At 40.1% G+C, this 13,711-nt stretch overlaps 1 protein-coding gene across 1 annotated transcript in view; it reads right to left on the minus strand.

The window, feature by feature from the left end:
• Positions 1–13,711, minus strand: part of KIFAP3 (kinesin associated protein 3) — a 77,676-nt gene that overhangs the window by 38,642 nt on the left and 25,323 nt on the right. The window contains exons 11-13 of the mRNA XM_068141519.1: positions 7,476–7,576; positions 2,737–2,845; positions 923–1,035 (exon numbers count right to left, since the gene is read on the minus strand). Of these exons, the coding sequence (XP_067997620.1) occupies positions 923–1,035; positions 2,737–2,845; positions 7,476–7,576 (323 nt within the window). The remainder of the gene's footprint in view (positions 1–922; positions 1,036–2,736; positions 2,846–7,475; positions 7,577–13,711) is intronic.

The raw sequence follows: 13,711 nt of genomic DNA on the forward strand, positions 1-13,711 counted from the left end.
AACAACAAACAGTGCAGGTCAACAACCCAGAGGTGTGAACAACTCACAACTTGGTCAGATCAAAACTAGTTCTCAAAAGAACAGTAAAGAGACTTTTCTACTAAAAGGGCAGCTTATGAGGTAGGTCCTTGGAATAATCCAAGAAAACATTTCAGCATTCTTCCTCTCTGTCTTTTCACTTTCAAGAGATGTAGATAATTTGTTCAGATGTTCCAAAAGTAGCCTACACACAGTTTGAACAAGTTGTTATAGAACAGGGGAAAGAAGACAGTTAACATCATACTGCATTAATGCCAGTAATGGACAACTCCTCCTAAAGATGTTTAAGTGATAAGTACAAGATTTTTCCAGGGACATGAACAGGACAATCATGAATTCTACTTACTGACTCCATACTGCTTTAAGGCAATTTGATATGCAATCCCCATTTTAAAAGCATGTTGAAAATTCCCAGAACTAGGATGTTGTGTTCCCCTCCCTTCTTTTGAAAGGGCAGCTTTACATGGTTAACTAAATATGAAGTATTCAAAATATCCATTTATAAGAAACACTTGGCACAGTGAAAAAAACAACAACCCAGTTTAATTTTGCCCTCTAGCTCTAGAAGCAGAGATTTAGGATAACTGTTAATTGTTACAATGTACAGTGTGGGTTGGGGGTTTGTTTTCTTGTTTGTGTATGTTTGCTTTGGAGCAGGGACACAGAGTAGGATCTGTTTTCTTTGTAGTAAGGGATCCAAACCTTGATCTATGAACTGAGATAGCCTTAGAAAAAAAAACAAGCAAGGAACCACAAATCAACCCATGACAGGCAAGAAAATTTAAATGCATGCTCTGTAAAGACAAAACACAGCAGCTCTCCAAAGCCAGTCTTTTCCAGTAGGAAGAATCAGAGATCCCATCAGGTAATAGACTATACTTACAATAAACAGGCTTTTAGTTGGCCCATCATGTTGTGAAATATTCCTGATCATCTTCATTAACAATGGGTCCTTAAATTTCAAAGCCCTCTTCATCAACATTTTCAAACCATTTCCTAAAAAGAAACAGCAATTAAGCAATCTTCCAAGTAACAAAGATCATAAACCCAAGGAAAATACCAGTGGATCAAAAAAACCCAATACATATGCACAAAGAAACAACTTTTAGAAGTTCAGAAGGAAAAAGTGAGGAACCTAGAGAGGAACTATTTCTTCCTCCAAGTTTCATTTGAAAAGATGTGCTCTGTATAAATTCTCTTGCTTCTCTCTAAAACAACTACCACAACCATATGCACTGGTGGGACATTTATAAAGGACAGTAACTGTTTCAGATGGGCTTAGTTATTTATTCAGATGAAGAAAGGTCTGAACCTACAATACAGTGCAGTCAGTGAAGATGGTGCTCAGGTGAGGGTACTAGCTTAGCTTAAAGACTTCTCCCCCCACCACAAGGAACAAACACATTGTTAAGGTTTTAGAAGACTGTTTACCAGTCATGGAGATCATTGTGTGGGAATACACAAAACAGAGCATGCTGGCCACTGAATCTGTTGATTGCAAATGTCCTTTTTAAAGCCTACTAATTTCTTGCAGCAGTTCACAGTGAAAATTTTGAGCACAAATGAAAATCTGAGCTACTGAATAAAAACATTCCACCTAAAATGGCTAGCATGAAAATAATGAAATTTGAAAAGCAATCTAGAGAGCTAGTGAAAGGCAGAACCCACCTATGCCACGTAACAAAACACCGGAAAGCCAAAGGCACTCAGTTAAAAGAAGTAAAAAAGAAAGAAAATGGAAGGATGCAATGAAATGACATCACTTAGGCTATTCATTTGGTACTGGCAGATGAAACACCAGTTAGCTGAAAATGTATTTGAGCATCAAGTAAACCAAAATCCTGATCTTATTAGAAATACATTTAGTATTGAATGCTGCAAGCATTCTACCCTTTTACATAGAATAAACCAGGTTGGAAGAGACCTTCAAAATCATCGCGTCCAACCCATCAACCAATCCAACCCACCTAAACAACTAAACCATGGCACCAAGCACCCCCTCAAGTCTCTTCCTGAAAACCTCCAGTGATGGTGACTCCACCAACTCCCTGGGCAGCCCATTCCAATGGGCAATCACTCTCTCTGTATAGAACTTTTCCCTAACATCCAACCTAAACCTCCCCTGGTGCAGCCTGAGACTCTGTCCTCTTGTTGTGGTACTGGCTGCCTGGGAGAAGAGACCAACCTCCGCCTGTCTACAACCTCCCTTCAGGTAGTTGTAGAGAGTAATAAGGTCACCCCTGAGCCTCCTCTTCTCCAGGCTAAGCAGTCTTCCATAGTAATGTCATCTGTGTGCTTTAAATAAATTCCTGGAGATATTCAAAGTGAGGCTTGACAGGGCCCTGGGCAACCTGATCTAGCTGAGGATGCCCCTGCTTACTGGAGAGGGGGTTGGACTAGATGACTTTCAGAGGTGCCTTCCAACCCAGACCATTCTATGGTTCTGACTATATGGACATAAGAGATGTGTGGCTACCCAGTGTCACTCCTGCCACCAAGGCCAGTTTTGGGGAGGATACAGCCATTTGCTTGCAATCATTACCCAAAAAGGCGTATTATACTTCTGAAAAATACACATACATTCATACATTTATAAAGAACTCAAATACATGTTATTCACACAGGCAAGAATTTATAAAAATACTTGGATAAAGTGGTGTCATCTCCAAGAAGACAGCAAAGTCTCAGGACACTTGCCTTCACAGATGAGTTGCACGTTTCTTTTGTTAGCAGCGAGGTTAATACAGAAAGAAATAAGTTCCAGGTCAACTCGCTCGTCAGGACATTCAAAAAGCATCTTCATTAACTGCCAAGAAACCCAGGCATACTGAAGTCATTAATCTTTCCAAAGCAACAGGGAAGAAATGTTATGGCAACTACAGAAGCTTTTTTCAAACATTAAAAACATTTCTTAAAATGTAAATTAATATTCAGCATTTCCATAGGAGCAGTAAAGTTGTAAAGGTCAAGGGCACAAGTTCCACTCCTTGAGGACAACAATGCTTATTAAGACACCAAAAAGGGCAGCCACTTAAAGTGACTTGGGTTAGGTACATTTTATTGCTGTCACTGAATTTTTTATTTTCATTGGGTTGCTTTTTTATTTGAAGTCATGAATGAGTGGACAGAAAATGCCAGGAAGTCAGATCAATAATTTGTTGTTTAATAAAGTTATGCCTGTAAACAGATTCCTTAACTGCAGAATGATTTACCACTATTTTGCTGTGAGATTACTCTGTTCACAGCTAAATCAGCTGTATCTCCAGCCATGTCCAGGGAGGTGGTTGAGGCCCCGTCCCTGGAGGTGTTTAAGAGCAGGCTGGATGAGGCTCTGGCCAGCCTGATCTAGTGTGGGGTGTCCCTGCCCATGGCAGGGGGGTTGGAACTAGATGATCCTTGTGGTCCCTTCCAACCCTGACTGATACTATGATACTACATGCTTTCTCTTTGCAGCTTCCATTGCTTGAGCTGAACCCTGCCATGCAACAAAGACTTCTCAGTATCAGTCCTATTCTTTTGCTAAGAGGACAGAACCACCTGGGTTAACACTAGCAGACAATTGCCTGTAATCCTGTTCCAACTACCAAGTGTCAGTGAACTCCAAGATGGTTCCTGAGGCAAGTAATGTAATGGACTGCCCTCATTTTATCCACCTGGCACCTCTATTATCCATGATATAACAGGCTATCTAGTCTCCAATCTGTTCAATACAAACATTTTTTCAGAAGGCATGCAGAACATACAAACATGACTCAAAAGCATCTATTTATTTTGCTCCATTTCCAACCATGCCAAACAGGTTGCAGGGCTTCCTCACTGAGGGACTGCAAGACATCACCCCACTTGCTCCTAAAAACCTGCTCAGTCCATAAGACAAGTTTATAATACCAAGCAGTGTGCTGACAAGACTGAGATTACTGGAAATAGAAGCAACTGAACTGAAAAGATAAGAGGGGCATAAGGTAAAGAAAAAAAGGGAAAAAAATGTGTCTTGGTTTGTGTCAAAAAGAGGTGTGGGGAGAAAAAGCAACAGCTACTGTCTAAGTGTTTGTGTGCTTGCCCCCTGGTGGAAAGACAGTTTGTAATGGGCTAAAAGCTAGAGTAAGTGAGTGAGCAACCCATTTGAGGGTGGTGGACAGCGCTGAAGGGGAGAAAGCAGGGAAGAACAACAGGATTGCAGGAATTTCACTCCGAAGTATGTTACTGGAGCAATTCTGTATGGTTTTTCTATTATTGGCTAGCAGGCTGCCATTCCAAACAGACCCAATTTCAAGAAAATAATAATTATGTTGCAATAGTTATCTCTTTTTTTTCCTCCCCCCTGAGACTTTTCATGTACTGATTTCAAAGCTGTCATTGATTTCTTCCTCCCTTTCTTACAAAGGTATAATCAGATTTATCCCGGGATGCTTTAAGAACTTATAAAACCCCTGGTTTATTAAATCCGTAAGCCTGACAGCCATGTAAGAGGGAATTAACCAGAGAAGAAAGCTGCCACTTAACAAGTAAGAGCATGAGCATTCAAAAGCCACCCCCTGCAACTCTTCTGTTGCAAAACCCTTTAAAACCAGATTTGTTTTATTTATCTAATTTTGTTTCAAACCCTTCGAATAACGCGAAGGGAAGCATTCCCGTTACTTACACAATACCCCCAAAATCTGTGGAAATTAGATGTTTAACAAGATGGGATTACACTGTTAATTACTGAACTGCTTCTCTATAAAAAGGGGAAAAAAAAAATAGATGCAGTTTCAATTAAAGCCCTTCAAATTTTAAAATAATAGTTTCGTACGAGCTCCATGTTTCCCATTATGTCTTCATTTAATGTGATTGCTTCTTGTGCCACTTCAAAAGGAAGAGTAATTGCTGCCAAATAGGAAATATTAAAATTAAATTTGTTCTGCTTTTACTATGTCCATTGTCATCTTTTACTGATTTAACAGGAAGGCAGTAAAAAGACTGCAGCATGTGCAATGAAGAGGCAGTAGTGTTCAATCAGACAAGTCCCATATTGAGTATCAGATACCACAGACCAGGACTGAAATCACTGTGTCTAGACTCTCTGGCACCTGCCTTCACTTATTTACCAGTGACCAGAGGCCAACCCCCACAGCTCTCTGTTCACATACACCTCTGTCCAACCCCCTCCCCAAGCCCAGCTCAAACATCTTTGAATGATTATGCCAGAACTGCATGCCTCAGGAATCTCTCCTGACTGGCTACTCCCTAACTCTGCTGTTTGAAGTGATGCTCTGGTTTCTGAACTTCAGCAGATAATGGCGGACAGGAGCAAAGGGTGCTGTCAAGAGAGGACGTTTACCAGCATTAAGCTGAAAAGAAGCTTACAGATCAAAGAGAGGCCAAACAGGACAACCATGGTGGAAAACATGTGGGTAGCTGCAGAGGACCTTGCACACTGCTCTGCGGTAAAATATTAAATATCACCATGACATCACTGCCTAACCATGCCCTTTGATTGGCCAGGTTATTACCAATAAAGGCTTTTATAAGCATCTGGATGGCATTTGCACCTATTTAAACAAAACACGCATTGCTGAGGTCTAAACAAGAATGAACTGTTAATACTCACTTTTAACTGTTACTAGAATAGCACCCACTAACTCCTGCAATCCACAAGGATGTGTAGCCGGGACAGCACGCGCTAGCCCTCATTAAGCGCTTCGCCTATTCCAAGTGACAGCAAGGAACTGATTTTCCATCACTTGCTGCAGCAGCTCGAAGTTAGTTACCAAGTATTTGCCCATTCAGACATACACCTTTCCTCAAAAGGCAAACCCACAGAAGGGCACAGACTACTATTAAAAGCAGAATTTGGTTTTCCAGGTGGAATAAGATGGCAGGGAGTCCTTTCAAAGAGGTTGTTTTCTTCTCCCCTTGCCTTATCCACCTTTCCATGTTTTCTGCCACCTCTGTCTTCCTTACTAATCATCCTAATTTGGAATATTCATTGCTAAAGTGTAAGCTCTGGGTCTCCAGCTTATGCTTTTAGCACAGCTGGCAGCGAGTATCACACTGACCACTAGAACATCAATAGCCACAGGTATCCTATCGATTTTGTAGCATTAGTCATAGCCCAATGAAGGCAGCAGAACTTGTTTCCTGCTCTACTAGTCTTTGGATACAGCTCTGTAAGCGCTAGTTTGAGCACTCACTGCCTGTCAGAAGAAGGATATTCTTCAAAGTTCAGAGTATGATATCACTGAAGTTTCCACAGCTCTTCACATTTGGCACTGGGCATCTAAGAACCATGCCAAGACCCCCTGAAAGCACGTCACATGTGAGCCCCGAAACAGAGTGCATGAATTCTGGTTTGGCTGGTAACTGCTCGGAACAAAGGATGTCCCTTTTGTCATGGAAATGCCTTAAGATAGAGTTGTTTCTTGTGGCAGAAAAAACAGTCTGCAGGATGTTTACACGACCATTTTGTAACACAGACAACTTATTCCCACTAGTTCTCCCCATTTCATTCTGCAGAATCCTCTTGTATTTGGAAAAACATCACCACTTTTGTCATGAGATAATGACCAGAAACATTCTAAAAAACTTTCCATGGCAACTTCCCATTCTGGATGGATTTGATGTCAAAAACATGTTTGGCAGGAAAGAAGCTATCGTGGTACAAATCTGAAAAAGCTACCAAAGAGCTTTTACACTTCTGCAGCACAGGCATTCTCAACTCCAGCCTCCTCAGGACTGAGAAAAAGATCAGTAAGAGAAAATTTGGTGCTTGTTGAAAAAAATCAAAACCAAAACCAACCACAAAACACAACAAACAACCAATCACACAAAACCCATGCACACAAAACCACATTATATTGTCTGTGCTTGGATCAAAGCCCGTGACAAACTATGATGGAACAAAAAGCAGCCTGAATGATCAGTGAAGAAGAGCCTTCCATAGTCTTCAAGTCTCCCCTGTTGTATATGCTTGCAGTTGGAAAAGGAATTGTCATGTAGCAACATAACACTGCTTGGCTGGTTTCCAGTTCATATCCTGTAATACTGGAGACGTTGAAATTTTGATACCCAATGGGATCAGAAAAGAATGCCTCCTAAAACCGTAAAGGAAATACTTTCCACAGTGTTCCCTAAGGACCTGCTGTGCATGAGCTTTAATCTCTTTCAAGCATTCCCGATCTTCTGTAGAAATTCATCAGGTCATCTGCATTTTTACCAATTCATTGATGCAGCTCAAGCGTTAGCAGCACTGACGGAGAACATCACCTATCCATTCTAGGGACGGCAAGAGCAGTCAGCCTGGCCGATGGTAGGTGGCTCATTACCGACTAGGCGTCATCATGGTTGTTCTCAGTTTCACCTGTGGGTGTCAGTGCGCGCTGCGCTACGAGTGAGGAGAGTGAGGGCATAGGGAAAGCTGCATTGACCACCTCGTCATCCATAAAGTATGCACGTACCTGTGGGATACAGTCTGTGTATGCAAACATTGACTTAAAGCGGTCATCCATGCTTATGTGATACAGAATACACATTGCTACTTGTTTGTAGTTTTCATTTGCTAGAAAGAAGGGGGGAAAAAATCCTCATTAATAGAAGCCTGATATTTTAGGTGTTGTAAACACTTAAAAGGCGAAAAATGCAAAGGATGGAAGTTCTGCCTACCACAGAGAAAAGTTAAATCAGAAAGGCAACATTAATGAAAGGGTCTCACCTGGCCTGCCCAAACGAACCACAAATTTGTACAAAGAGACAACAAAGCCAGTATTAACTACTCCCCCCCTCCCCAGCACCTCAAAACACTTCCTTAACTCCACTTTGCAGGGGATGTATTTTGTGAAAGGAACACTCAATAACAATAGGCCATGCAGGGAAAGCCTTTATCAGTTTCCAGATAGGAAATTAAATATCAAAGGTAATGTCGATTTAGCTGTGGATATTCCTGTTGAAACAACAAGCCTGCCTCAAAGTGAAATGATAAAGAATGTACCACTGCCAGAGGAAAAATAAGAAAAACCACTAAAAAGAGTTGTAGAAGGAATCCAGTGCCTTTCAAGTAAGTCACAAACTGATTTGTTTTATTAACCTGAATGATAATATTATCCTGTGGGTGCCTTTTGTGTTCATACATTTCAAAGACAACATTCATAGATTTTCGCATTAATACTTACCAAAGAGAGAAAGATTGTCAGGAAAATCTGGAGGAGTTAATGTGAGTAGTCTGTGAAATATTTAACTGAAAGGTTCTATAAAACCTTAGACAAACATACAAATGTTTAAGAACAACACAGACGAATTTGATTCTGACTCACTCCTGAAATCTGGACTGAGCATTCTCTTGAGCTCTCCTCTAGCCCTGCATTAGCAGGATAGTGGCTATATATGGGATAAAGCATTCATCTAAACATTCATATTAGTTAGATCAGGATATAATAATATCAGCAACTCAGTTTATTCACTGTTCTTATACAACTGATCAAAACTACCCTACCTCCCACATCTATTTAAGCTAAGTTAGAACATACCTGGATAACACTTTGGCACAGCATTGGGACCTCAAACAGCAACCAACACAGTTGGTTTTTCTTCTGCATTCATCATTGTGAGCTGGCATTTCCTTTAAGCAGCAAGGATACCATACCTTTATCTTAAGAATGCAGGTTTGCACTTTTTTTCCAAGTTAAATTATCAAAAAGAACTAAACCCTCCTAGCAGCTGCCATACAAAAATGAAGTAATCTTTCCCATACCAAACCTAAAGTCCAGCTGACCTTCCAGATTCTTATCTGTTTGCAAAAACATGACTTATATATTGAAAACCTTCCACACACTTCACAGCTGGACAAAAGATAATGCCCAAATCTGCAAGCCACTCTGGCTAGTATTAAAACAAAAAGCACAGACAGCACTAGAGCTGCTAAAGTATACACACTCTGTTCTAAGCAAACAAAATGCTTATTATATTCTGTGATTCTCTTATCCTCTTATCTACCTGCTCACTTGTGGTGACACTGTAAACCCAACAATTACACAAAATAAGATTCCTAGAGATACAGCTAAAGGCTTCTCCTATGCAAATATAAAAATCTAGAGTAAATTATGCCTTAAAATTTCATGAGGCTCGGAAAAGAGCTGTTTACACTGCTCTTAACACTTCTTTCCATGCCTCTATTTAAGAGTCAATCTTACAGAAGCTCAAATTTAAGACTCAAATTACAATTACACTTTCCTGGATAATGCAGGAAACTATGTGAACTAAAGGTTGAGCCAGTATAAAAGGGAGGAAAGCTGGCTTCCCAGAACAGCAACAGGAAAAAGAAACCAGAGTGAAGTTGGACCAGACCTTCAGAAGGTATCAACTGGCAGGTAGTCAACAAGAATGATGCTATCTTATAGCTGTTTAATCTGTCCTCCATCAGGTTTTTTCCCCTCCTTATTGCTGCAAGCTTCATTAGTGCTAAGATACAGCCTTGTATTTGGTAGCAAGACCAATTTCCAAGCATTTGGCAATACTTGTAGCTTATTTTCAAGCACAAGAGACTACTACAGCAGCAAAGGCCTTCTGATTTTTGAGAAGCTCTTTGCATAACCTCTTTTTCCAGAGGGCACAACTTTTCTGAAGCCTGAAGAACACCTTACATATCAGTGCTGAATGACCACACTGTCTCAGTTTCTAAACTACTAAAAATAATTAAGACAACCTAGATACTCAATTTAACACGTGAAGAACTGCTAGAAGTGAAATAAATTGGATCTGAATGAACTCTTCAAGAGTTGGGTTTTAATGACTCTGGCACTTAAATCATTCTCCCAAAGCATGTTCTATGAGGCAGATTTCATAGCACACAAATGGCAAAGACATCTACAGTTTCAAATAGAAGAGTTCCATTTAAGTGACTTCTTGCTGTGCAGTTAACTGAACCATTTTCCTTGAATTCTTCTGTCCTATTGTCAACACAGGGAAGAGAGAAGGGCTTAGAGCATGTAAGGCACAGGCACTGACTGCACAGGCTCAGCAAGGAAGTATTTTAATTGTGAGCAGACAGAAAGACACTGAATTGTACTAACTTGAAGATGAAAATAAACTACAGAATTAAAGCTAAAATATAACAGTATGCAACTAAACCAGCTTTTCAATATTTGTGTCTGCATTGTAAGTTTAATTTCATTTTAATTTCCCAGAAAGGACCAAATTTCGTGCTGAAGTCTGAAAGTTTCACTGTGCCGCTTTTCCTGTAGAAGCACTTTGGTGGAGATAAGTGAAACCTCCTAATTTTTTATATTTTCAGTTCTCATGTAGAACAGTGGCAACTCACAACCCAAAGAATCAAATGCTTCAGGAAAATCAAGAGGAGGCTGTTGTACCTAAGCACAGCCAGTATGATTAATAATAATAATAAACCAGGTTGGAAGAGACCTTCAAGATCATCGCGTCCAACCCATCAACCAATCCAACCCACCTAAACAACTAAACCATGGCACCAAGCACCCCATTAAGTCTCCTCCTGAACACCTCCAGTGATGGGGACTCCACCACCTCCCCAGGCAGCCCATTCCAATGGGCAATCACTCTCTCTGTATAGAACTTCTTCCTAACATCCATCCTAAACCTCCCCTGGTGCAGCCTGAGACTGTGTCCTCTTGTTCTGGTACTGGTTGCCTGGGAGAAGAGACCAACCTCTGCCTGTCTACAGCCCCCCTTCAGGTAGTTGTAAAGAGCAATAAGGTCACCCCTGAGTCTCCTCCTCTCCAGGCTAAGCAACCCCAGCTCCCTCAGTCTCTCCTCATAGGGCTTGTGTTCCAAACCCCTCACCAACTTCGTTGACCTTCTCTGGACTCGTTCCAGCAAGTCAACATCCTTCCTAAACTAAGCAGCCCAGAACTGGACACAGTACTTGAGGTGTGGCCTAACCAGTGCAGTGTACAGGGGCAGAATGACCTCCTACAGTTAATGCAACTGTAAATCTTGTGCTCAATTAGGAACCATGCAGCCTATTAGAAAGGTGACTGGAAATCATGCAAAACCAGTTTGTTGAAGATTAGTTTAGAGAATACTCAACAGCTACAGTATTTTCAACACTAAGCATCATCTTTCAGGCTGAAGAGTGTATAAAAGGTAAGAAGTGACAGACTGTTTAAAAATTCCAGCCAAGTGCCATCCTTCTACATAGAGACCTCAGTCCCAAAAATACAAACTGGCAGGTACTGACTATTATTTGAACATGCCATCACCAAGCTTACTTTTCCATGATCAGTTTATACTTATCTGAATGCTAATGAATAAAACCCTAAGCCAATCACTGTTTAGAGATGTGGCTGTAAACATTTCAAATCCTGCCCAGTACCTGGCTGGCAAAACACTTTCCAAAGCTTAACTGCTATTTTTGACCACTGCTGAAGGCCACATAAGAAAAAGCAAATTGCAAGGAAGACTTCCTTTTGACTTGGTTAAAGTAGGCATCAATTATTTCCCTAACTAGAAAAGGCAACAGAAAGAAAAGAAAAACCAGATCTCTAAAAGTGTTCATAAAAATTACAAAAGTTTTGGTGGGCTGCCAGAAAGTTGTGGCCTGCAAATGCTGGTGTTTTTTGAGCATCAAGCTTTTTATGGCTGAAGGTGGAATAGCCAAATGGCCTAGAGCAGTAAGGGCAGCCCCAGAAAATAATGGCCTAGTCATTATGGATTCTTCTGGTATTTATGGCAATAAAACATGAATCATAATGAACTCATTGGATATTAAATGTGGGGGTCACAAATACTTTGATAGGATTTCCACAAGAATTTACCATTAATTAATCATATAATTATTTGAAAGTGTTACTGAATTATCCCTAGCTCTTATACAGCCATTCCAGAGAAATTGGTCATTCCCAGCTGAGTGCAGTTAATGCCTTAACAAACCGGTCATTAACTGCAGTTACTGATTTTGTGGGAATTATTGTGTTATAAAATACACTCAACAGTTTATAGAAACAATGCTCAGATTTTTTTTGCAGCTGGAGTTCAGCTGGAGCAGCTGGGATGGAAAAATATCAGGTCCCCGGGGCTGTTTTCACAACTAGTTTTCTGCAAATTAGAGAGGGAAATAAATACATGATGGGTTCTGAGTTCAAAATGGCTTCAGACTTTTTGCCTTTGAACATTAGGAAGAAGCCATGTGCCAGTTCTGTGGAGCAACGCCTGAATTCCATGTCTAGTTCTTACTAAGGTTAATGATCTAAATGGTTCTAGTAGCAGAGGCTAAAGGAAAAAAAAATAAAGGTTTCTTGATCTTGAGATCAGGCTCTACATCTTGGTTGAGTCTGTGAGCTTAAAAGAAATAAATAATTGTTTTACAAATCCTCCATTAACTCCACAGTGAAAAAAAAAAGGAGCCCTAAAGCTGTAAAACTGAAACGCCAATTTAAGTTAGAGCAGCAGCATTCAGCTTTCAAATGCTAAAGTGAAAATGAGAATATAAATTATGGCCTGAATTATTGAAATGTAACACTATCAGTAATTCGAGTACCCATCATTTCTAATGGAATCATCAATGTCTCCACATCAGATACAAAGTATGCCCTTATCCAACTCATGTGCAAAACATTAACTCTGCTAAATCAAAACCAGAACACAAAACAAGGTAAATACCTATTAAAATGGCAGAGTGAATCTTCGTTTCAGTTTCAAACCCTGATATTCTCAAGTCAAATCTGTTGCAGAATTAGACAAAGAAGAAATCTCAATGCCTAAGAATGTCACAAACTGAGTATCGGATTCCTGTGCTGTCTCACAGTGTCAGAAAGCATCGAAATCATGGAATTCAGTAACATGTATCACAGCTAGCAGTGATCTTAGGGAAAAAAAAGTGATAGAAAGGTATCTCTCCTTACCTCGAAGCCATATCATTCCGTGGAACTCACTCTGAAACAGTTGGACTAAGTTACTCCATGTGTGGTTTAGACACATATTGGTTTGATTTATATATGTAAATACAAATCACATTGGATAGATCAGTTTATTTTATCAAGAGAACCTGAAAGAATTTGCAAATCTGCTCATACTCAAGGAGGCTAAGAATTGTAAATAATACATTGTGATATTAATTACATACTAATAACTCCTCTTGGGCCATCTTTGTTACCTGAAACTGGATTCATACCTTAAGCCTAACTGAAAGCCCAGGGTTTGCTGTGGTTGTTTTTTTCTTGTTGTTTTTGCTTCATGATTTCTGTTTTGGGTTTTGGTGTTGCTATTTTTACCATTTTTGGTTTTGTTGTTGCTGTTAGTTCTTTGGGGGGAGGAAAAAAACCCTAAGCGTATGCGACATCTGAAACATGGATACCTTTTTACCCTATGAAACAGAGAAGGAATTGTAATGATGAAGCCAAAGGACTAATAAATGATGAATTTGGGTTCAGTTATTTAATGTTACAGCTGAGGACAAAAATGAAGCTGTGCATCTGGAGCCCCAGGCTCAGTTTCTTTGCCTGGAACTCCATGCAAGACAGGCTGAAAAATACACAGCCAACACCTCACTGAAGTATTGCTACTAATAAAAGACGACAAACCATGGCCACTGGGTAGACATCATGCTGCTAAATTTAGATACACACTTTCCTGAAGCTTAATCTTAGAGATAAATAATGCCTATTTTTGTAATTTAGGAACTCATGTGAATCCTCACAGATACTGGAAGCCAATTTAGCTTTAATAT

This window comes from Melanerpes formicivorus, unplaced genomic scaffold (assembly GCF_026170545.1).
Source record: "Melanerpes formicivorus ecotype bairdi unplaced genomic scaffold, bMelFor1.0.p_v2 SCAF_7, whole genome shotgun sequence".
Classification (NCBI taxonomy): domain Eukaryota; kingdom Metazoa; phylum Chordata; class Aves; order Piciformes; family Picidae; genus Melanerpes; species Melanerpes formicivorus.